Source organism: Psammomys obesus, unplaced genomic scaffold, assembly GCF_907164565.1.
Source record: "Psammomys obesus unplaced genomic scaffold, mPsaObe1.curated_primary_1811, whole genome shotgun sequence".
Classification (NCBI taxonomy): Eukaryota; Metazoa; Chordata; class Mammalia; order Rodentia; family Muridae; genus Psammomys; species Psammomys obesus.
The window spans coordinates 1,796,092-1,822,344 of NW_026586816.1; the positions used below are offsets into that span (position 1 = coordinate 1,796,092).

The following is a 26,253-nucleotide window of genomic DNA, read 5'->3' on the forward strand; positions in this document are numbered from 1 at the left end:
ATCTTAAGACAAAACAAGGCTTGGAGAAATGGCTTAGCAGTTAAGAGCACTTGCTGCTCTCCCAGAACACCCAAGCTTGGTTCCCAGAACCCACCAGGCAGTTCACAACCATCTGTATGTCCAGCTCCAAGGGATCTGGCCCCTTTGAGCACCATGTGCATATACCCACATGCAGACAGACACACACACAACCCTGCACATAATTACAAATAGTAAAAGATGTTAACAAAATGATATCCTAGCACCAGCATCAAAACTACAAGAGGACAGCACACTAAATGAAATAAGCCAAACACAGAGCAAATACCTTGTGTTCTTCATGCATTGATTCTTAAAAAAAAAACAAAACAAAAACAAAAACAAAAAACAAAACAAAACTGGGCCTGGGGAGATGGTTCATTGGTGCAGTGACTGCACTACAAACATCAAAATCTGAGTTGGATCCCCATTACCCAAGTAAGGGTAAAGCTGGGAATAGTGGCACACACATGGAATTCTAAAGCTTGTGGGGTGGAGCAGACAGGCAGATCCCAGAGACTCTCTCTACCCCATCAGTATTACTAAACCAGCAATATCCAAATTCAGTGAGAGACCTTGTATCCAACAGTGAGATGAAGAATGGTGGAAGAAGACATGCTGACCTCTGACTCCTACACATGCGTACATACACAGGCAAGTCTCCCACAAGTGCAGACACACTCAGCAATCCCCCCCCACACACACACATCCAATTAGCTGAATGTGGAATGTAATGGGGAAGAGTGAGAAAGTGGATAAAACACCAAGAGTTCGAAATAGTAGATCTATATAGCTCAGTAGTCTCAATAGCTTATTATCATTTTATAAATAACTCTGAGAGGAGTTTAACACATACAAAGGATGTGGAAATTAATTGCCCTGAGTTATGCGCATTGAATTATCACACTGTATGCATTAAAAGTGTACAATTAAAATGATTAAACAAAATCTTTTTACCAGGTTTGGTGGCACATGTCTGTAATCCCAGCGTTCAGAAGGCTGAGGCAGGGTTGGGAGCTAAAGGGTAGCCTGGCTTCACAGGGAGACCTTATCTCAAAAAGCAAAATAAAGTAAAACTTTTTAAAAAATACAGGAAGAAAAAAGTAAATTCTTAGGTTCAGTTGCTGTATAGGAGGGTGAGTGCGGCTTACAGCCGCGTGTTGTAGAAGCCACAACAGTTCCCATCATGTCCTATTCTGAAAGAAAATAAAAAGCAAGTGGCTTCTGGGACCTGCTTCTGCTCTCTGCCTTCCCGCTCTTCCTATGAGCAGGTGACAAGCTCACCAACCAGAAAACATCCAAGTCAAAGAAGGCCAAACAGGTGTTGAAATTCTCTAAGTCTGAAAATTCAATTTCTCTGCCCCTTTCTCTATTTGATTGTTTGTGTCCATTGATTTGAAAGATCCCTTACCCTTCATAATTCTTCTCTTTACTTCGATTTCGGTACATGTGTCGCAAATATCTTTTTCTGGGTTGTGGCTTGCCTTTTTGCGCTATTTATAGTACACCGGAGGAGAGAAATTCTTAACCTTAATGGAATGAATGTATTGATTTTCTCTCTTCTGGTTTGCATTTTTAATGTCTTACTTAGGAAGTCAAGGTCAGAAAGCCACATAAACACTATAATAATGCTACTTTCCTCCATGTTCTCCTAAACATTTTAAACTTTAACATTTTCATTTTTGTCCGCAATCCACCTGGATTTTGTGCTTCATATGTATGCTAATGTTCAGTTCATACTTTGTATCTATAGTCATTAATGAGACTGCCCTTCGTTTCTCCCTTCACGTGCTGTCCTCTTCTGATTTGGAGCTCAAGATACCATGAGTTGGGATCATTTCAGTCAGGGTCTTCACAGTGTGTAGAGGCATGCTAGTACCAAGAGAAATCCAAGAAAACAGGGTGGTGGTGGCGCATGCCTTTAATCTCAATGCTAGGAAGGCAGAGGCAGGCAGATCTCTGAGTTCAAGGCCAGCCTGGTGTACAGAGTGAGTTTCGGGGCAGCTATACTTACACAGACAAATCCTGTCTTAGGAAAAAACAAACAAGCCAAGCCACTGAAGGAAAAAAGGAAGAAAGAATTCGAGAAGATTGACTTAGACATAATATCTACACAAGGGTGAAAACACAGAGGAATCAGGGGTCAGGAAAGACTTCTGCAGTTAGTATGTCCCATGTCAACACTCCTAAGAGAGAACAGTGAGGAGAATGGAGCAATTCAGGAGTCAGGGAGTGTTAGCCGCCCATTCTGTGAAGGAACTGGGAAATGAATGCTGTATCGTCACTAACCCCTTGACCTCTACTTTATGATTGGTGGCTAAATTCAAGTGGAAGCCACAGGCACAGGTACTTTGTTACTGGAATCCATGCAGACAGTAGATGAATTGGGAGACATAGAACGAGTAGGAACCTAAATATATGTGTGTATACATATTTTATATACATGTGGGGAGATTTGTTATGAAGATTGGCTTATGTAGTTATGGAGACTGAATGTCAACAACCTGCCATTTGAAAGTTGGAGATGCATGAAATCTCTTAACACAAAAATGATTAAATGAAGAGTTATGGCACCACAGAGGCTATGAAAGCTTGTGACAGAAGCCCCCGACCGCTGTATTCAACCCCAACTGGGGCATACATGTCAGTCCATTCACATTTTTCACCATTCTGGATGTGTTCACAATGGCTGCAAGTGTTAACAAGTAAGTGAATTTATAAACACGGAAACCAGGAATAATGATGGGCTTCATCTTCAGAGCCGATCATGGCAATGCAGAGCAAGTCGGTGAAAACTCAGCCCTTCCCCACCCATCATGAGGAGCTACTAGCATTCTCTTAAATCAACCGGCGGCAGGATGTTCCAGATAAGAGCAATTTCTTTCATTTTCAGGGCAGATGTGAATATTTCCATAAGAGCCAAATTTCATATAACTCAAATATGCTCCATGGGAAAGAGGATGTAAATCTAATGTGCTCAACTATTGGCAGTTAACAATTACAGTCATGTCGCCTGAGTGCTTTGTGCTGGGAATGTTCCCTCTTAGCTGATGTCGTAAAACCTTAGCATAAAAAATACAAACTATAAACCTACACCTTGATGATATCTGTGTATTTTTAAGTTTAGATGGGAATGCATATATCAAAAGTGAAAGATGGCTTGGGGATGCCTCTGTGATCAGCAGCTTTTAGTACAAGCTGGGGTTGAGTTTGGATCTGCATTGCAAAGTCAGGCACAATGGTGTGTATCTGCTACCTTGGTGCTGTGGGGGGGGGAGAAAGTAGGGGAGGGAGGGACAAGACAAGAGGATCTCAGACACTCCCTGGCTGAATAGCCTACAGTCTTGCTTGAACAGTTAGTTCTAGTTCAGTGACAGACTTCGTCTCAAAAAATAAGATAGAAAACAATTAAGAAATCCAGCCAGTGTTAGCTTATGCCTCCACATGCACACGCATATTCAGAGAGAGAGAGAGAGAGAGAGAGAGAGAGAGAGAAGAGGAGAGAAAGAGAGGAGGAGAGGGAGAGAGAGGGAGAAAGAGAGAGAACAGTTTTTTCTTCAAATTTATCTTAACATAACATTAAACAGTATACCATTTCAGAAAGTCAGAGGGCTTAGGGAAAGTAAAGCCTTTCCACTCAGCAATTATGACTTCATTTCAGAACCATAGTCTTCAGATGTCTTATTTTAAGCAAGGATGATAAAGATCTTAGCATACAACATTTTTAAATGAATTTATTTTTATTTTATGTTTTTAAGTGTTTTGCCTTTATGGATTAAAGGGTATCACATGCATGCATATTGGCAAAGGCCAGAAGAGGGCATCAGATCCTCTGAAACTGGAGTTACAGCTGGCATGTGGGTTACTGGGAACTGGACACAGGTTTTCTGTAGGGGAAGCAAGCACTCTCTTAACCGCAGAGCCTACCCTCCAGACCCTCATGTTGTCATTTTTGCTGTGTTACCCACTTCCCACATTAAAAGCATCAAGTAGGGCTGTGGGCAGAGCTCAGTTGCTAGAGTGCCTCCTGGCATGCAGGAAGCCCTGGGTTTGAGCCTCAGCGTGGCACAGAAGTAGTGCAGTGTACGGTGGCGCATGTCTGCAATGCCAGCAGTCGGGAGGTAGAGAGAGGCAGGAGGACCAGAAGTTCACGATCATCCTGGGCTACACAGCAAATCAGTCTGAACTACAAAAGATCCTCTCTTAAAAAAATAATAATAACCCACCACGTTAATTTCAAAACTTGGGACAATTTTTAATGCCACCTGGTGACAAGAATAACACTAAGAGGTGATAACACTGTGTACAGTGTGCTTTCTCTTATAAGCATGGACTCAGTTTCCCCCGGCAGACACTCACATTTCATTTTCTCTCCTAACTCGGGGCTGCTGATCCTATAGAACATTGTCTTTTCTTTCTTTTGAGACAAAGTATCAGCTAACTTTGAACTTGTAGAAATCTGCCTACCTCTGCTTCCTGAGTACCAGGAATAAAGATGTGTGCCCTCACACCCAGTTTCATAGAATTAATAAATAATTCTATGAAAACTCTTAAATTACATCTTTAAACTTCTTTGGGTGGATGTTTATTTCATGTGTAATTTAGTATGAAATGTTACTTCCCTCTCAACACATACACTCCCCCTGCCCTACAAATTCACCACAAGCACATGTTGCTTTGAATGTCTTTTGGAAAAGGCAGTACTTTAATGATTAGGAATAAAGAACCTTTCGAAAGGGCTCTGCTTGCCCTTGCAGGCTAAAGTAAAGCACAGTGTCTTAAGAGCAGTGTGGCCTAAGGGGTGTTATCTTGGTTGTGCCAATTAAAATGGAAGATTCATCCACTGAAGGTGGCACCATTCCCCCGACAGGATACTGCACTATATGAGAGGCAGCAGGAGACAGGGAGCAGGTGCTGAAGCAGCACGGCATTTATTGTCTCTGTCCTTGACTGTAGATACTGTGACCAGCTGTTGGAGCACCTCCACCTTAGTTTTTCTACTGTGATGGGCTGTGACCTTGAACTTTGAGCCAGGATTCTTTTCTCCCTAAGTGGCTTTTGCCAGAGTGTTTTATCAAAGCAGAAGACAAAAACACAGATGTCCTGGAAGAGGAAGGCGACACCCCAAGCAGATCTGTTCCTCGGCCTGGGGTCTCCAACGTGGTCAGCATAACCAGGGTGGATCAGGCAGTAGACTGACTTCTTCTAAACTACCGGTGGTGGTTTGAAATGGTCTGAAAAAATAAAAAGTTGAGTTCCAAACTGGATGTGGTGGCACACATCTTTAATCCTAATGTTTGGAAGGCAGAAGTTGAAGGATCTCTGCAAGTCTGAGGTCAGCCTCGCCTATATAGCAAGTTCTAGGACAAGCAAGACTACACTGAGAAACCCTGTCTCAAAAAAACTAAAAATAACAGACAAATAAATAAGATTGAATCCCTCCCACCAAGAAATAGCATCCAATCCCCCTCTCTGTGTATAGGCCAGTTTTACACGTTTTCTTCAGCGTAGAAAAGTTTCATACCATTCATTACTTTTGAGGCTTGGTTGTAAAAGGTAGCTTCACTCTACCTAGAACTCTAGCAACATGCTCTACTTACATAGGGCATTCTCTGACCCCTACTCTGTTAGGACTGTGGAATCTCAGATGGGTTCAGTCTTGCCTCTGTAAGCTATTTCATATGGATGGTGGGCCTTTAATCTAGTCTATTCACCTCTGTATTGACTCAGCCTAAATATTCATGTATCCTGAATGTCCATCGAATAGGATGTACCCAGGATGACTGAAATGCAGGTGCCACAGCTTGAATCAGTATCCATCAAGGCCAATGTGTGAAATGTCTACTTTTTGAGGTGCTTTGGGAGACTCTCTTCTAAATCCTTTTCAGCTAAAACTGCAGAATTTAGAAAGGTGAGCTCTAGAATAGGGTAGAGTGACCATCAGGACAGCAAAGATTAGTGGCAGAGGAATCAATAGTTCTTGACTACTCTGCAAAGCTGTTCTATTGAGCCAGGTTTGGGAACTGCTCTGATCAACACACTGCTGCTGTGCATAACGCTTGGCTCATTCCACCAAATGCCCAACTGCCTCCTTTTCAAATGCCAGTGTTTTCCACTTTTGTTGTTGTTGTTGTTGCCTTTTTCTCTCTTCTATCCAATATCTACTGCCACCTCCAATTTCCTGCCTCCATCTACCCTCCTGCTCCAAACATACAGATCAGTTTTTCAAAAATGAGAAGAGTGCAGTCAATAAAACTGTGTGCAAAGAGCTGATATTCCCCTCTATCTTGAGAGCGTATTGCTGTGGTTGGAGCCAGTCACACTGTGACATCAGTTTTAGTAACTTGTTTCCAGGAGTTTGAACCCTCTTGCTTTGTTCTCCGAAGGCAGGCTTCATCTTCTTAGATAAGTTCTGCTTGCCAGTTCCCACAGTGTATTCATGAAGAGTTTTAAATCATCAGAAACACTTATTTGGCCGTGATTCTGTTTGCCGCACCACCTCTGAGTTAGTACTGCCAAGCATAAATGGTCTAGACATTGTATTAAAAAACAACTCCCTCTGGAATAGGCCTAGAAGTCATTGGCACAGGATTTCATCTATGGATATTTAGTAGATTAGAAGTCTTCCTGGCAGAGAAGAATTTTGTCAAGATCCACCCACTGTGGCCAGCATTATGTAAAGGATAAGAGTTGGCTGGCTCACAGCCATTTAATAGAATTTGGTCAATAAAAAGAGTAGATTACGCCTATATGAAAGATATGCATTTCATTTTAAGCAAGAGGACCAATAGAAAGTTGCAGTCTGGGGACGCTTAAAAACAACTCTGAATTTATATTGGGGGAGATGATGCATTTTAAATATCTTGCTCTCTGAAGATAAAAATAGCTCTTTCGGCCAGCTGTTGCTCCTTTTCTGGGGGACTTGGGAGGTTGGGCACCACATGGTTGACTAAATTGCGCTGAACTGCTGCATCTCTCCCTTTCTCCCTCCCTCTCTCTCTCTTTTTTTAACATGCACTGGTCAACCATCTATCCATTGCCACTTCTCAGTCATGGTCAATGATTCCTGATGCTGCGTATTTTAGCTCATCTCTCCTAAAAGCCACCTGTCACATTCTAATTCTGTATTCCTTAAAACCTTGAAGTGCACCTCAGGGAAAGACCCCTCCAGAAGGCCACGCCCCTTCTCCCTCCTCCTGAAGTCGGGTTTGGGGAGGATGGAGAAGAAGCGCGGGGCCGGGATTGGGGGGAGTGGGAGGCGGGAGGATCTCCAGGTCGCCGATGCTCTAGCCCGGCCCGGCCCCGCAGCCTTCTGGGAATTGTAGTTGCGGTCTCTGGCACATGAGCCTCTAAGGTGGAGTCTAGGACTACAGATCCCAAGAGGCTACGCGCGCCGCGCCTGCGTGTCGGCACCTGCTGGAGGGAAGGCTAAGTCGTCTCGGGAGGGTAGCAAGTCGGCAGAAGAGGCTTTGGCGGCGGCGGAAGACATGGACAACGCAGGGAAAGAGCGAGAAGCGGTCCAGCTTATGGCGGAGGCTGAGAAGCGAGTGAAGGCCTCCCACTCCTTCCTCCGAGGGTTGTTTGGGTGAGCGCCAAAGGTCTTGCCCTTAGGGTTCTTGGTTCCCGATCCCCTGCCCAGCCGGCTGCTACCGCAGAGTACCCCCGCAACTGATTAGGGTTCTTGGGTTCCCAGCGGCTTTGGAACACATCCAGGTGGCCCACGATCCATCTTGGGTCCCACAGCCCCCAGGGGCTCACAGCATCCCTTGGGCCGTGCGTGGGGCTCTCCAGTCTGCACACACTGCAAGCCCCGGAACCCTTTGGGGATCCTCAGGCCTTGGTACCCCTCACCTACGCCCGGAGAACCCCTGCCTCTCAGTGCTCAGGCACCCTTAAACAACCCAGAACGCCTACACGCTCTAAGAGACCTCTGTGTCCCCCAAGCCCCTCGCGTCGCCGGTGGTCCGGTGCTGGTGTCAGGGTCCGCGCCGAGCTGCCCCTCTGGGAACGCAACCCTTCCTGGCTGACGGGATTCGTTCATTTCCCCTGGTCAGGGTCATAAGTCACACAGGGGAGCTAGGACCTTGAGGTCCTGGAATTCAGCCCATCGCTCAGCATCTGCTAGCGGCTTATGGGGAAGCGCGAGGTCGGCGCCCCTGTATCCCAGGCACTTGCCGCTGGCCGCGACCCAAGGGCTTTGAAATCATTTCCTCAGTGTGTGTTATTCCTTTACCGTAGTGATTTGTACTCGTACCCTGGGCCTCCCGTTTGATGAGCCGTAACATTGCTCCTGTTTAAAGTCAGTATCTTTTGGGAGTCCCATAATTTTGTATAATTCTTATATGCTGTGGTAGGGGAAGATTTTTTTTTTTACATTCTGAGCTTTCAGAAAGCAGAACCTGCATGAGAGCTTGTGGAAGAATTCTGGGCTGTTGATTATGCGAATGATTCAGCTGTTTATGACAGCGGCAGAAATTACGGGTGTGCCTCATTTTTCCCCCCATTTGAAAGTGAAAGTGAAGAATCTGTACCAAGAACAGATTTTAATTTTCGGGAAGGGCTAGTGGTACAAACTTCACGGCGTTATGAGACACAGCTTTATTTTTGTAAAAATTCCATTTGGACATTTAGTTCTGAAAACACACCCAGTCAGCTTTAGCTTTTTTTTTTTTTTTTTTTTTTTTTAACAACTTCATTCATTTGGCTACCAATTATAATAATTATTATGTAATTATAATTACATAATTATTGGAACCCCATTATGTTACTATCTCTAGGAAATGCTCAGGGTCACTTTGAAACAGTGCATGGTAGCATGGTCTGCCAAGATAAAAAGGAGGAGACTATCCTTGGAGACCTCTAAGGGCATTTGTCACTGCTGGGTCCTAAATTTCTCATGTAATATGGCCCTTGAAACCATAGCTGTAAGTAACAGATACTGTCTCTTTTTTAAAAGGGGCAAGTGGCATTGCAGGTCATAAAGACTAATTCTTGTCTGTGAGTCATAAAACACACAAGATTTGTTCAATTCCTGTGGAATTCAATGGCACAGTACCTCACCTTGGGAGATGATGTTAATGCATGGTATATTTCAAATCAGGATGTGCTTCCTAGAGCCAGCTGTGGACATTTCTTTTGGTCAAAAGGCACATTGTTTTGAGGAAACTAGGTCAAATCTTGAGGCAGTCATCTAAAAGGATTTCAGCGACTTTCGCTTCTGAAGAAACATCTATTTGGCTGTTGCTGTGCTGTCAGTGGTAGGCCTTGTAGGAAGACTTTCATCTTCCATCATTCAAACTCAGTTGCATAGAGTCACTGCATCCTATTCACTCAAACTATTACGGCTTTGGAACCTGGAACAGAATAGTTTTGCTTCTTTGGGTCTCACTTTGTTCTGCTATGATCCACAGTGTGTCTCATGATTAGTAATCACCGAGTTTGTACTTACAAAATATTTAGACCTATGGATGTTGGAAGTGGCTGTGGGATGATTATCCACATATTTATCAAAGCTGTCAACTTCTCTATCAAGGAGGCAGAGGGGCAGATGGATTGAGTTTTGCAGGATTTCAAGCCAAAAGTGGTCGCTAGTCTTAAGACTTTTAGCCAGGTCAAGTGTCCTTTGTGCTGTGAGGACCAGTTTCCAGTAGTATTTGGTCCTGGAAAGCTCAGAGGAAGAAGACTATGTAGAGAGCTTCATGAGATTCATTCCAAGTATATCAGTCTGTGAAACTTTAAGCCAGGCCTATTTCTCTCTGACAGTGGGGACACTAAGCCTTGTATCAGTTTTAGATGTTTAAGGTACTATGGGTGTGACACTACCTGCATCTGTCACCACCTTACGTGTTGCCCCGCCCCGCCTCCCTTTGGTGTTTACCCCTCACGATAGTGTCGCCTATCCCCATGGGAGGCTCTCAGGTTAACAAAGAACTGATAATGACAAGCATCATCAGAGTTCCTGTTTAAGAGATGGACAGGTGCTGTTTTGAGGATGTGACAGACATTTAAAAAGCCATTTGGCTTATTGCAGATGTTCCACGTCATTGACTGTTAATCTCCTAACGGCAGATTAAAGCCTGGCTTGACTTCATCTCCTGTATGCTGCACACTGCTTTTGTGGCAATACTGTGTTCTTAGTATTATTCCATAACTCTGTCTTTATGTTGTTGCTTTAGATGGAAATATGCATGGATATTCACAAGCATGGGTCTGTTGGATGTTTCTTCGGCTTGATAGCTGGAGCCTGGGGGAAGGGCCCCCTGCAGGTCCCATAAAGGAAAACGGTTGAGGAAGGATGCAGACATGTCTGTAAACAGTGTTACTTCTGTTTGGTTTTCTCTCTTATTTCCAGTTAAAGAGTGATGCTTCTTTTTCTTTGTAGCCGTGGAGTCAGATTAATTCTCACTCTTTCATAAGAGCGCAGTGTAAAACCACCCTGGAAAAAGTCAAAATTTCACATAGTGAGTTGCTGGAGAGCAACTGTGGAAATTTGTAGTTAATTTCAAAGTTTAATTTAGAATCTCAAGGAACTACTAGAATGATCTTAAGCTGGCCAAATTGACAGTAGGATACTTTCAGATTGCAAAGATCTCCTTGATGTCTTCATTTGTTGCTAGACGAACATGGATTGAGGATGTCTTGCACAGTGCTCATTGAAAGAAGCCATACTTAGGAAATGACAGGAAAATGTTTCGGAGCTTCCTTTCTTCCCTTGTTTGTTTGTTTGCAGTGCTGGGGTGCAGCCTCTGGCCTTGTACATGCTGGGCAAATGTTTATCCTGCCACTGAGCTATGTTCCCAGGCCCCTGATGGTTCCTTTGCAATGTTCCTCAATCTCAGGGCTAATAAAAGAGCTATATATTTGGTGGTCTTGGTCTAAATTTAGTGAAGGATCCTTTTGGGTCACTGCAACTAAGCATAAGTCAACTTAATATCTGTTTGTGAAAATTCAGATATTGTAGGCTAGATCCATTTTGTTCACTTGTTTTTATTTCAGTGAAGATTCTGTTTCCATGTTTATTATGGTTATGTGATAGCCTAGAGAGCATTTATATCATTCTCAGTTGTGATTAATACTTACATGTAGATTCAATTTAAAAAAAGTCATCAATCATCTGGATGTGATGGCACATACTTTTAGTCCTAGCACTAGAGAAGCAGAAGCAAGTGTATCTCTGTGAGTTCGAGGCCAGCCTGGTCTACATAGTAAGTTCAGCCTTATCTATATTGTGAGTCCCAGGACATCCAGGGCTATGTAGAAAGAGAGAGAGAGAGAGAGAGAGAGAGAGAGAGAGAGAGAGAGAGAGGCAAGGAAAGGAAAAGAAAAAGCAACAACAACAAAAATTATTAATGTGGTGACCCATGCCTTTAATGCTAGCAGTCAAGAGGCTGAAGCAGGATGATCTTGAGTTTTATGCCAGCCTGTCTCAAAAACAAAACAGTAAATGTAGACCCAGTTACTTACAAAGACATATGTCACAGTGTAAGAAGCATGGGAATATTTCTGTGTTACTTATAATGCAAGAACTTAGATATGGATAATAGTATATTATATAGAAGAGAAATAATAGTACATGCCATTTAAATCTGTAATTCTGGGATTTTGTACTTCTGATTTTTAGATGCTTCTTATTTCTGAGAATTACTCATTAGTGGTTGTAAATAATATTGCCCTGTCCTGGTTGATTGTTCATGTGAACTCAACACAAGCTACAGTTATCTGGGTAGATAAACTGCAGTTCAGAAAATGTCTCCCTAGATTGCCCTATAGGCAAGTCTGTAGGCATTTTCTTGATTTCATCATTGATGTGGAGTGGGAGGGTCCAGCCCACAGGAGGCAGTCCAAAGTTATATAGGAAAGCAGGCTGAGCAAGCCACAGGGAGCAAGCCAGCAAGCAGCATTCTTCCATGGCTTTTTCTTTAGTTTTTACCTCCAGGTTCCTGCCTTGGCTTCCTTCAGCGGACTGTAAGCCAAACAAACCTTTTCCTTCTAAAGTTGCTTTTGATCATTGTGTTTTATCACAGCAATAGAAATCCTAACTAAAGCATCCCCAAAGTGGCATTTTTTGAAATATCAAGAAAATGGGTGTAAACCAAGAGTGTCCATGTCACCAGATCACAGTATCATCCTAGTTATTACCCTGTTAGACCTTCATAACAGGTCTAACATAGCATAACAGTGTTCATTTGATATGATGATAAAATCAGCACTATGTTAAAAAACCTTTCAGCAACTCACACAATTCACAGGAAGTTGAAACTTGGAATTAGAATTTCAGAATGTTAACTTTTCTGTTTTCAAGTAGAACTTACCAAAACAATTAAAATCTTAGGTATTTTAATCAATACTGTTTGAATTAAGGCGTATGTCTCACAGGGAATTTCAGTTTTACTGGGTATTTTCATCATGGGCCACTGTTTTAGTTGGAAAGCCTAATCAATATCTATAGAAATAAAAATTATTTTTCACCTTCAGATTATTAGTATATTGATTAGTGGGTGGGTTCCTGTTGAACTATTCTTGCATTCTTCGAATAAACCCCTCTGAATTGTTTTCTTTTGAGGTAGGGTCTTACTGTAGCCCAGGCTGCTCTCAAATTTGTGGTCAATCTGCCAGAGCCTCCCACAGTTAGGGTAAGAGACTGTGTTCGTGGGTTTTGTTGTTGTTGTTGTTTTTAAATTTCTTTCTTTCCTTTTTTAACAAGCTCTGTTGGATTGTTTTTTACACACTTTCATTAGGAATTGTTTAACTTACTCTTTTTGCATAGCCTTTATCAGGTTGAATGTTGATGTTGCAGGTGCCTCCGAAAAGAATTTTGGTGTTTTTCTCTTTTCCTAAATTTTTACGGAGTGTGTAGCTACACTTTAGTGAAACTGTTGGCTTTATAAGTGTGTGGATTTTTGTTTGTTTGTTTATTTGGTTTTCTTTGTTTGTTTTCAGTGTGTGTGGTGTATGTGCGCACATCCAGAAGCCAGAGGAGAATGACAAATGTCACTCCTAACACTTTCTGCCTTACTATCTTGAGAAGTAGTGTGTATCTCACTGAATCTGAAACAAGGCACACACACGTAATCTTGTCTCCACCCCTGCACAATGCTGGGATTATAAGTGTGTATCTTGTTACTCCCAATACTAAGCATTTTCCTAGCCCAATGTATAACTTTCTTCACTAATATAGCTTTTTTTAAAATTTGGAACGTTTAAATATACTATTTGTAATAAAAAGTAAATTAAATTTTCTCAGAAAATTATTCATTTCATCTAAAGTTTAAACATAGATTTGCAGAGTTTGCCAGTGTCTTTTATGTTTTCCAAAAGTCTTCTGTTCCAGTATTTTTTCCCCTTTCCTTCTTGCTACGTATTTTTGTATTGATTTCCTTCCTCTTTTCCCTTGATTTTTTTTTTTTTTGATCCTTTATTCTCCAGCAACCAGTATTCTCATTTATTCTGCTGCTTTGCTTGCCTTCTCCATTATTTCTGGTTTTACCTTTATTGCTTTCTGGTTTTTCTTATCATTTATTTTTCCCTCTGGCTCTTCTTTTTGTGGGAAATATTAATTTGCTGTTTCTATTTTAACTTCCATGAATCTGGTTTAGGGGTGAATTTTTAAACCGCTTTACTTGTGTCCTGTAGGGCCTGATACATAGTGCTTTTATCTAAAGTTTGTTTGCTTTTTGAGTTGTTGGGGGCATCCTTCTAGACAGAAGAGCAGTTTTTGTGTATTTCATTTAAATTTCTGTTATAGTTTCTTATGGTTAGAAAACTAACAGCTATTTCTCTGCTTTCTTTGCCACCTCATATATTAACAATGTCATGAATAGTCTTTGTGAGCACAGAGGAAGGTGGATGCTTGCGTCTCAGTTTGCTAGAGACCCACAATGTCTAACCCTGACTATAAAATTAGGCTTTTTTCTATGTGCTCTGCTTTGGGCTGAGAGGAGTGTGTTACTGTCTTCCCTTTCTGTGTTTCTGTGGATCTCCTGTATCTCTGCTTTGAGAAGGTGACTGCTGCTTCCATCAAAGATATTAACAGCTAATATAACTTTACCTTTATCTTTAGTATTATAGAATAAACTTTATTTTTTCTTATGAGAGGCTTTTGAGTCCAAATTCTGCCTTGTCTATTCCAGAATACTAGGGCACAGGCCCATGTTTTTATTGTGTGCATATACTGCTTTGGGACTGTGTATTATATAAGAAAGATCACGCATTCATCCGGTAGCCATGTGCCCTGTGTCAGTGAGCTCCCTCTTCCCCACCAGCCTGTGGTGGCTTCATCACTAACTCTGGGGAATTTAAGTGGAAAGGATATATATTTCCCCTTGGAAATGCAGGGCTCCACTTTGCTTCTGCTGTCTCTTCATTCTCTTAAGAAATGAAGAAGGAGACATCCCAGGGTAGAGAGTGAGAACCCTTAGGAAAGAACCCAACATCACAACCCACCTGCAGGGCGATTGAGCCAGAGAAGCCTTTTTGTAGGATGTCAGGGCTATTTGAGGTTGTGACACATCTAACCAAAGTTAGCTGATGTGTGCTGGTTTTGTTGTTTTATTTTATATATAAGTTTATTTATTCATTTACTTTATATCCTGAATGCAGCCCTCTCCTACATCTCCTCCCACTCCCACCCTATTCTCCCTTTCCCTCTCCCGTTCTTCTCAGAAAAGGGGAGCCCTTCCCTCCTATCAGCCCACCCCAGCACATCAAGTCACATCAAGATTGAGGACATCTTCCACTGAGGCTAGGCAAGCCAGCCCCACTAGGGAAACGTGGTCTAAAAGCAGGAAACAGTCCATGTCAGAGACAGGGCCCCTCCTCCACCCCGCTTCACTTGTTAGGGTACCCACATGAAGACCAAGCTGTGCATCAGTTACATATGTGTAGGGGCCTAGGTCCGGACAGGGTCTTGCTGTATAGCTCTGGCTGGCCTAGAACTCATTTATGTAGACCAGGCTGGCCTCAAACTTGTGATGTATTTTTTAAGCCATCTTTTAAAAATATTTTTATTTATTTTTTTATTTTACACATATAGGTGTTTAGCCTGTATGTCTGCACCACATGTACGCCTGGTGTGCCAGAAGGCCAGAGAGGATGTCAGATCATCTACAACAGCAGTTACAGACAGTTGTGAGCTGCCGTATCTGTGCCCTCTGTAGGAGCAGCCAAGGCAGCTCTCCAGTCCTCTGCAGCCTTTCTGACTCCCTGCCCCACGCCTTTCAGAAGAGCCTCACATTCGCTGTGCCTCTTCTGTGGCTGTTTTGTGAGCAAACCTGAAAGTGATATCGATGTGACTAGTTCTAAACTGTTGGAGTACTTTAATACTTACGTATTTTATGTTATTTGGTTCTTTCTGTGATCTCTTTTTTATGTGGAAACATTTGTGGTTTGTTCTGCTGTTACATTCATGACATAAAGCTTTTAAAAATAGTCCAGTGTCTGTTCCTCTCTTAGGCCTCTGATATTTCATTTGTTCTGGGAAACACCTATTCCCATGTGATTCAAAGTATGTGCACCTTCTCCGTCCTCCATTCTCTGTGTTTGTTGGTTTGGTGTGGGGGATTTTGCTATTTGTAGTTAGACAAAAAAATAAAATAAAAAGTCCTGTGTGTTTTTTAAACCTTTCTCATTGTGTCCTTTAGTCTTAGATCTGTAATAAATGTATCCAGTGCCGCCTGGCTGACATTCTCTGGTCCTTTCTTCCTGAAGTTTTGGTTTGTGTTAGTTGATGGATAGCATGAGCAGCTGTTGGATAGCAGTGTGACTTTCTCTCCCTTTTGAGTTTTAGAAAAATGCCACTGCTGTCAGCTGCATGTCAGCACTGAAATCCACTCCTAACTGCATTGCTTGGGTTTGTAAGTACCTTTGATTTTTGATGTGGGAACCCAGAGATTTTCTTTGTTTATAGAATTGGATAGTTTATCAGGATTTCTCAGTGGACCTTAGTGCATGGTTGGCTGGATCAGTGTTTGGATTCAGATGTTCTTTGTGTCATGGAAATTTTTCTGAGATTCTGTTTGAAATGCTTGTTTTTTCTTCCCTTTTTGGAGGGCTCTCAGTACATGGAGTCAGTCTCCTAGCCTGCCTGCTGTGGAGTCCAGCAAGGTTTGCCCTTGAGCCTGACAAGGAGCAGCAACGGAATGAAGAAAGGACAGGCACATAGACCCACCTCCAAAAGAGCTGGGGTTAGGTGGGCTGTCCTTGCTCTGATGGAGAATACCAACTAAGGAAAACCCAGAGCCTCCGTGTGATTGTTACCTACAGCTCTTGGGGAGGAGGTTTGCTATTCTCTTTGCCAATTTCCCCTGTATCAGAGAGGTTGGATTCTTGAAGTGGCCACGCCCACGGCAACAATGCGCCTTCACTCAAGGCTTCCTTGGCTCCCCCCAGTCTGCAGCAGCAGTGGTGGCAGCTCGGGCTTCTGTGTTTTGGGAGGAAGGATGTGGAGCTTGGCTGTCTTCTTAGAGTGCTTTTTGCTGCTGTAGAGCTGTGTGCAGTATCCGGAAGGAGTGGCACTATGGAGCAGTCCTTAGGGACCCCTTTCCTCGGGAACACTGAACTGATCTCCACTGCTTGCCGTCTTTTTTGGCTACACCATCTGGTAAAAGGTTCTCTCTCCCAAAGGCAGTCTTCTAGAGACTGGCTCAGTTTCAGTTTCCTGACCTGATCTGACATGACCTGACCCAACCCTTCAGGTCTTATGCCTGGCCTTGGAATTCCTCTGTCAAGTGGGGCTTGCTTGCTGGGGATGGCCCTCTCTGAATCTTGATGCTCTGGCCTACAGACCACCCCCTGACTTCCAGCAGGACCCATCCACACTGAATTTGTTTCTCCCCAGCTTTTCAATGGAGGTTTACTATATACAGTGTGTATAAGTTTACATTTAGGTGACATTATCCTTTGGGAATTACAGCTGTTATTAATATTTAATAAAGATTGAAATTTAGTTCAAAGATTGCATTTTTGAAAGCATCTAAAAATTATTTTTGAGATAAAAGTCTCACTGTGTAGCTCTGGCTATACTTCACTATGTAGATGAGGCTGGCGTTGAATTCACACTCCTGCTTCTGCCTCCTGAGTGCTGGGATTAAAGGCATGTGCCACCATAGCTGGCAACATGCATTGAAAACACCACTAGTCCGATTAGGTTGTGTGTAGCTAGTTTTCAAGTTTATTGAACTGATGCTGTTCTTAGGTATTTACCTATCTTGAGTCTATTCTGTTGTTGGTTCTTACTGGCATACACTCTGCCTATCAAGGTGAAGCTTCAGAACATTGCCAGAAGCTCAGTTAGCCTTCCCTACTGTGCAGACCAATCCCATTTCCTTTATTCAGGAAACTAAGCCAACTAATTCCTTGTTAGCCAGTTGTTAAATGTGAAGTGTTCTGTTTGAGAATCCATGGTTTCCTTTCCCCCTTAAATAAGCAGAAATGGTGAAAAGGTCTTAGTATGTTGAATTTAAATCTATGGGAGAGAGCTTTGAGGAGTCATTTTGTTGGCATGTGCTAGCACCCAACCTGGTTGTGACTCTTTATTTCTTGGCCTAACTGCTCCTGTGACAGGGCTGTGCATGCCATTATCTTCTTGTGGTCTGAGCAAGACCCAACGCTGGACTTTTAGTCCTTACTGCTGAACATTGAGCTCTGTGATCAATTAATAGAAAAAGAAAGGAACTTTTGATTGTTGTGTCCCTTCTCCCTTGGCTTTTGGCTTTAAGACTTCACATTATCTCCCTCCTGCTACCTTTTTAAAAAATATGCATGGTAATTATACCATAACATGACATTTCAATATATGTTAACGGTGTAGTATAGAGCAGAGCAGTTGTCATAACTATCATCCTATATCTCTGTGGAGAATATTCAGAATCATCTCCACTATTTTGAAATGATGTCAACAGTATTTACCCTGCTGTATGCTATAGAATAAGACACGTTCACCCACTGCTTGTACCTGTTAATCGTCTTCTCTGCCCTCTGCTGCTCTGTAACCCTTCCCAAGCCTTGGTAACTGCAAATCTATTCTGTACTTCTGTTTTAGTCAAATTCTCTGTAGCACCAGAAATAAGGGGGGGAAATTGGACTATATTAAGTGACCTTTAAAATAGTAACAACAGCCAAAATCACACTGAGATGCTGGGAATCTGGTAGTTACTCAGTCCTTAAGTTTGGTTCCTAAACATTAACAGTAACTGCAAAGTAGCTCTTTCTGTTTTCACAGGGAACAGGCCATTTCTGGCATCTTCAGTATCCTGATATCTTCATTATAGCTCAGGTTTCACCTTCATGGCTTTGCACAATGGCTTCTAAGAGCCTTCTTGCAGGAAATCTAGTCACATGCTGCCTTGTTGCAGCATCTTCTAAGATGTAGTGTAAACCTCTGTGACTCCATTACTTGTGTTTTTCATGCCTCCAAAACCGTTGCCATGTGGACAGTGCCAGATTCTGCCAGCATGAGATGTAGCCTGCCCCCTTGGACCATGGCTTCAGTGGTCTAAGCCTAGAACACTTCTCTAGGTGGGTCTGTTAGAGCAGGCAATCTGTCAAAGTCTCCATTCCCTTCCTCTCCTCTCTTCCTCATCTTTCTTTCCAAGGCAAGGTATCATGTAGCCCACACTGGCCTTGAATTCTCTAAGTAGCTGAGCTGTGGTGGCATGCATCTGTAATCCCACCACTCCTGTGATTTGGGGTGTAGGATGGAGACATAAGAATCAGTTGGAAGCTCTGGGCTAGCAAGCCTGTAATATGCAGCCTAACAGCAAAAACAAGAAAGACCTTACTTCAATGAGGTGAAAGGGAAGAACCAATTCCTGAAAGTTGTCCACTCACCTGCACTCTCATACACACAAATGCACATATAAAATTATTTTACTAAAACTTTATTGCAAAGCACTTGTGGGGGGAAAAACATGCAGCAAGAATAGCTAGACCTAAAGTCTATACATCTCAATGAACTTCTATACAGAATAAAAAATAGATTAAAACTACAGGTTTTTTCTTTTTAGGTTTATCTATCTATCTGTCTATTTACTTATTTAGTATAGTATTTTGTCTGCATGTATGCCTGCACGCCAGAAGAGAGCACCAGATCTCATTGTAGATGGTTGTGAATCACCATGTGGTTGCTGGGAATTGAACTCAGGGCCTCTGGAAGAGCAGACAGTGCTCTTAAGTGCTAAGCCATCTATCCGGAGCCAAACTTCAGGTTTTTCAAAAACATTCTGGAGTTCTTGGTGTATATGGCCATGTACGTTCTGCTCCCTACCCACCACCCCCACACATAGGCACTTTGTCTATAATTATACTATTCGGTGTGATTTCTCTTGGCACTAGTCTCTTTAGCACTTGGAGATGTTTTCTCCAAGCCTATGTTACCCACAGCTTTTATTCTTTTTTTCTTTTCTTTTCTTTTCTTTTCTTTTCTTTTCTTTTCTTTTTTGAGACAAGGTTTCTCCATGTAGCCCTGGCCATCTTGAAACTAACTCTCTAGACCACACAGGCCCGGAACTAAGAGATCCACCTTCTTCTGCCTCCCAAATGCTGGGATTACAGAGATGTGCCACCATTACCTGGCTACCCACAGCTTTTAAACTGCTCATATCCCTTTCCTCTAGAAACTATTATATATATTCTGTTCTACTTGCCCACCTAAACCTGGTTAAGAGCATCAAGCAGTAACTATTCTATAGTGTGGATGCTATTGTGTCTTGGAATTCTACAAAATACATTGTCTGTGACTTTTTAATTTACCTCATTCATGTTTTCAGGACAGGGGCAGAGCATAGCCAGATTCTTTGCCAGAATATGCTGTAAATGGCCCTGTTCCTGGTAGAGTTCTTGTTTCTCTCTGAAACCTGGTGAGTCACACCTTCACTGTTCACATTTATATCAGCGTTCAGGCCTTCTCTACCCCCACTGCAATGACACATTAAGCTCTATAGCTCTCTAGGGCTTTGCTAGCCTATGTCACCAATCTCCTCCATGTTTTCCTGCAAATCAACCACATGATCTGGTTTACTATTGCAGTAGCTCCAGTTCTGGTACTGATTTTTGTATTATGTATTCATTGCTGTGACAGGATACATGACAAAAGCAACATAAGACAGGATTTATTTGTCTCAAGGTTTGAGAGAAGTCCGTCATGGTAGAGGTGTGATAGTAGGCGGTTTCATGTGGTTGGAACACACCTCTGCTGGAACAGGAAGCAGAGACCATAGAGGAAGCAGGGTCCAATCATGGTTCTCAAGGCCCATTCTAGTGACCTACTTCCTTCATCAATGTTGAACCTGCTAAAGCTTCCACAGTCTTTCATTAGTTGTTGTCTCTCTTTGTGTTTTCTCTCTCTCACACACACACATCTATATCTATATCTATCTTTCTATCTATCTATCTATCTATCTATCTATCTATCTATCTAAGAATATATATTCATTTCTAAATATAACCTGCTTAGTCTGTATACCATTACTTGTATGAATGGATGCATGTTGTACTGACCATTTAAAACTGGATAACCAATTGGTAGCTCTTCCATAGGGAATAATATTTTTCCCACTCTGGCCATTCCTTAGTTGCGTGACGTTCTTTCTGAAGGGTTGAGGCCTTGTGGACTTTACTCTCATTTGCTTTGGTATGTCTGTTGTCTTTGTTCAGTTCATGCTTAGGCTCTCATGTTGGTGAGACTGTATGGGTACAGCTTCTGACATTTCTAGGAAACAATAATCTCACAAACTCCCTGATAGTCTGGCCCTTAAAATCTTTCTGACCTCTCTTCCTCATTGTTCCCTGTACCTTTTGGAGTAGTTTTGTGGATCTACCCACAGCATTGTGTTCTGATTGGTTGTAGTTTTCTGTTATGGTCTCCCTCTGTTTCAAGGAGAGGTTTCCTTAAAGAGGTGTGAGGTCTAGACTTATCTGTTGGTATAAGGAGAAACATTTAGAATGTAGGAGTTGTGCTGATGCTGTTTACTAAAGTAGAAGTTGCAGGTGCTCCTTCAAGATCCGTGACTTCATTAGCCCTGGGTGACTGGCTAGGTTTCCAATACCAGGCAAGATGTCCTTCTTGTTGAGCAGGTCCAAAGTCTAATTAGAGAGCTGTTGGTTAGTGCCAGAGTGTGAGTGCTGCTACTCCACCATCATTGTGGTCCACAGACATCATAGCTGAGTAGAGGCCCTATCATCCTCTGGAGGCTTGCTTGGTGCTGTCTGGTAGCACGAAAGCCAGTCCTCAGGGAGGAGGCATTCAGGTCAGTTCCAGCTCTGTGTGTTTGGGCCCTGAGTTTGAAGTGTGTGGTGTCTTCAGCAATAGAGAATTTCCTTTTGCTCCTTGGGGCAATCAGTGGTAATAGCAGTAGTATGTAATATCTGAGACCCTGACAAACCAATAGCCCAAAAGAGAGCTTTTCATGCCTGGTGTTAGGGTTTTTGTCAGATGGTGTTTGGCTCCTGGAGCATTTTTAACCCAGATGAGAAATTTATTTTTAAATATATAAGTACATATTATATAAATATATAAATAAGATAAATACATAAATATATAAGTATATATTTATCTTATATTTATATATATTTATATACCTTATTTATATTTATATACACTTCATATATAATTTTATATTTATATAAATATATACTTACATGCATTATAGTTTTTTAAAGTAGATAGTTAATAGTATTATTCCTTATGACTTTTTCAGACTTCTGTTATTGTATCCTTCTCTCTTTTTTCCATATTTATGGCAGAGATACTTTTAAGCAGAGAGTAGATTTGTCTCTCCTTTCTTGATATTTTCTATTTTTGTTTACTACCTTGAGGGACAAAAGCAAACGCATTAAAAATTGCAGTGTGGAGCTGGGCTCACTGCTGTATGTCTGGAGTCCTAGGACTGGAGAAGAAACAGCGGGATCTTGAGTTTGAGGCTTGTCTGCATTATCTACAGCAAGCCCTTGTGTCAAAACAAACATTGGTAGCAACCTCCACGCCCCCGGCAAACAAAACAAAAATAAGCAAACCCAACAGCACTGAGGCCACCAGCAACAGCAAGAAAAAAACAAAACAAAAATCTGATGTAGACAGAGTCTTCCAGAGTCTTCCAGAGTCTTCCATTCACACATTTGGCAGTGGTGTCCTTGTAACCTGTGTACCAGGCCCAGTGCCAGTCAGTCGCTGCAGGTTAGGAGATATTCCTGCTCTTAAAACAGAAGCATTGGCCTGGGTGACAGCCTCCCCCCCCCTCACTGTGGTTCCAGTAGTGAACACAGTGGTTTCTAGTTTGCTATGACTGATTAGCCCTCGGGTTATCCAAATTATAGACCTGAATTCTCTCTGGTTGTGCCTGTACACTGATACAGTGCTGTAACTGTAATTTTTTGCGATATTTCTACTCTAATATCTTGTGATTTTAGAGGCAGCTTTATTTCTGCCTCTGAGTTGTCACCTTTTCCTTTCGGGTACATCCCATGATGTGTGTGCCATTAGATCCCACGAGTCTGATAGCTCCCTCCTCCCACCCACAGTTTTAAAATAGTGTGCATTATACTTGCCAGTGTGCTCCAGACAGTGATAGTTCCGGTGAGGAAAGACTAGGACTCCAGAGGCTTTGGGGATTAACTGGCTTTTGACAGACAGCTTTGCTATTCACTGGCCCTCTTTGGATGCCTTGGGGCTTTGACCACAGTGAAATAGGGTGGAGAAGGAGGTGTTATCCCAGGCATCATCATCCCTAAGTGTGAGGTTTTGTGAGCACTCTGTCCTCCCTCCTTAGTGTTGTCTGGCACATACTGATTGACCTTAGCAGCTGTTTACTCAGTAAGTGGCCAAGAAGCTCCTGCCTCCAAAATGAAGGGGCATCAGGCCAGGGCCTCCAGGTGGAGACAGATTTTACGCCTGCTGGAGGTTCCTTTCTTAGTGGAGAAGGTATTTCCTTGTGCAAGGTCAGAAACCCCTGATACTAAAGGATGGTTACTTTAGCTCAGTTTAGCTTTCTTCCTGCCACTTTAGTGCTGTGTGCTGACATTCTGTTAATTCACAGCAGAGATTCTTTTCAAACACTTCCAAGAATATTCTGCTCCCTATGGAGCAGGAAACTTGTAATATTTAATGTTCATATACATAAAAAAGTAACTGGGGTACTTTTAAATACACTTTCCAACAGCTATACAGTTATATTTGTTTGTGGAGTTTGCCCTTTTCTTCTGTCTCTACATGGGTTTGGAAACTGAATTTAGGTCACCAGACAAGAATCTTTACCCTGTCAGCAGCCTACCTTTTGTTTTTTATGTGGCTTGTGAAGAACCTGCCACTTGGGGACTAAGGCTCATTTACACTAGGCTGGCCTCAGACTCACTGTATTATGGATGATAATCTTTAACTTCTGATTCTCTTGCCTTTACCAGATATTACACGCACAGGCTTTCATGTACAGTTTATGTGGATTTGGTGAGGACCACGCCCAGGGGCTTTGTGCATGCTACGCAAGCACTATTAACAGCTTAGCCATATCCCCAGACTATATTGTTTTTTTGTTGTTGTTGTTTTGTTTTGGTTTGTTTTTGATGATGAAGTCTTCCTTGGATAGGTTTTTGTTTTGTTTTCTTTGTTTGTTTTTTTTTTTTTTTTTTTGGTTTGTTGTTGTCTGTTTGCTTGTTTGTTTTGAGACAAGTTCTTCTGTAGCACAAACTGATCTCAGACACACTGAGGATAACCTAGTTTTGGGTTACAGGCATTTGCTACCATGCCTGCCTTTCTCGTTGTTGTTGTTGTTCTTCTTCAGACTGATTTTATGTGTGCCTCTGTGTGTCTGTGTAAGGGTATGCACATATGAGTGCAGGCACTTTTGATGTCAGAGGCTGTGGGGTCTGGATTTAGAGTTACAGGCTGTTATGAGCCACCCAGTGTGGGTCCTAGGAATCAAACTCAGGTCCTCAGCGGGAACAGTGTTCTTAACCACTAAGCCCTCACTTATGATTTCAAAAACATGATGCGGCAGTATCTGGTGTGAACTTAGCACAGCATAAGAGTTTTGTTGCTCGCATCTCTCCTTGAAAGTAGGAGAAGGTACATTTTAATTAAGCTAGTTTTATTTAGAAGCTTTGTAAGAATGACTGCTCTGCACTATAATTACAGTTCAAGATTCCTGGTACTTGACAGAAAAACAAGACATAGGAAAAGGCTAGCTCACATTAACTCTGTGGAATTGTGACTAAAAGTAAGCAACTTCTCATGAGGAATTTTCTACCAAGGAAGCCTATTCATTGCTTTTTTAAAAAATGAATTTTAGATGGGTTGGAGAGATGGCTCAGAGGTTAAGAGCGCTGGCTTTTTTTTCAGAGGACCTGGGTTCAGTTCCCAGCACTTACATGGCAGCTGACAACCCTGTGTAATTCCGGTTTCAGGGGATCTGACACCCTCTTCTAACTTCTGCAGGCAGCAGACACAGAAGTAGTGCACACTCATAAATGGAGGCAAAGTACTCATACACATAAAGAAAGCAAATCCTTTTAAAAAATTAATGTAGGGTCCGAGGCTGAGGTTGAAAGCTTTGCTTGTTTTGGCTCTTTCTTTTTGGAAGAGCTTGATTACATCCTGTCATTCCTTGTGTGACATGGCCCCAGGTCATTTTATTTGGCAGCCAGCAGTAGTAATTTTATTGAGATGTAGTTCACCTACCAAATAATTTACCTGTATATTCACTGATTTCTAAAACTGTTTTCATATTAGAGCTGTATAACCATGACAATGACCACCCCCAATGAACCAACAACACACCCTTTGCCTGTGACACCCCTTCCTGCTTTCCCCAACACTCTTTTTTTTTTAATTTCTTTTTTTTTCCTATATTGGGAAGTAACATGTTATGAGTTTTCTTTTCTTTTTTCCTTTTTATAATTATAATTTTAATTTTTGAATATCAATTAATTTTTTATATTTATTCACTTTGTATCCCAGTGGTAGCCCCTTCTTCATTCCCTCCCATTCCCACCTTCTCTCCCTCATCTCCTCCCATGCCCCTCTCCAAGTCCACTGATACGGAAGTCCTCCTCCCCTTCCATCTGACCCTAGCCTATCAGGTCTTATCAGGACTGGCTGCATTGTCTTCCTCTGTGGCCTGGTAAGGCTGCTTCCCCCTCAGAGGGAGGTGATCAAAGAGCCAGCCACTGAGTTCATGTCAGAGACAGCCCCTGTTCCCCTTACTAGGAAACCCACTTGGACACTGAGCTGACATGGGTTACATCTGTGCAGGGGTCCTAGGTTATCTCCATGCATGGTTCTTGGTTAGAGTATCAGTCTCAGAAAAGACCCCTGTGCCCAGATTTCTTGGTTCTGTTGTTTTTCTTGTGGAGCTCCTGTCCCCCCACATCTTTCTATCTTTCCCTTCTTCCATAAGATTCCCTGCACTCTGTCCAAAGTTACTATGAGCCTCAGCATCTCCTTTGATATACTGCTGGGTAGAGTCTTTCAGAGGTCCTCTGTGGTAGGCTCCTCTCCTGTTTCCTATTTTCTCCCTCTTCCGATGCCCATCCCGTTTGCCTTTCTGAGTGCGGATTGATCATCTTACCCAGGGTCCTCCTTCTTGCTTAGCTTCTTTAGGTGTTCAGATTTTAGTATGATTATCCTATATTATATGTCTAATATCTACTTATAAGTGAGTATATACCCTGTGTGTCTTTCTGCTTCTGGTATGCCTCATTCATGATGATCTTTTCTAGTTCTCACCATTTGTCTACAAATTTCACAATTTCCTTGTCTTTAATTGCTGAGTAGTATTCCATTATGTAGATGTACCACAATTTCTGCATCCATTCTTCAGTTGAGGGGCATCTGGGCTGTTTCCAGCTTCTGGATATTACAAATAAAGCTGCTACAAACATGGTTGAACAAATGTCCTTATTGTGTGAGCAAATGTCCTTATTGTGTACTTGAGCCTCTTTTGGATATATGCCTAGGAGTGGTATGGCTGGATCTTGAGGAAGCACTGTTCCTAGTTGTCTGAGAAAGCGCCAGATTGATTTCCAGAGTGGTTGTACAAGTTTACATTCCCACCAGCAGAGGAGGAGGGTTCCCCTTTCTCCACAACCTCTCTAGCATGTGTTGTCACTTGAGTTTTTCATCTTGGCCATTCTGATGGGTGTAAGGTGAAATCTTAGGGTCGTTTTGATTTGCATTTCCCTAATGGCTAATGACGTTTGAGTATTTCTTTAAGTGTTTCTCTGCCATTCAGTATTCCTCTACAGAGAGTT

General features: G+C 42.2%; 1 protein-coding gene across 1 annotated transcript in view; it reads left to right on the plus strand.

Annotated features, from left to right (window-relative positions):
- The first annotated feature begins 7,445 nt into the window (after positions 1–7,445).
- Positions 7,446–26,253, plus strand: part of Napb (NSF attachment protein beta) — a 49,290-nt gene continuing 30,482 nt past the window's right edge. The window contains exon 1 of the mRNA XM_055602678.1: positions 7,446–7,603. Within this exon, the coding sequence (XP_055458653.1) occupies positions 7,506–7,603 (98 nt within the window). The 5' untranslated portion in view covers positions 7,446–7,505. The remainder of the gene's footprint in view (positions 7,604–26,253) is intronic.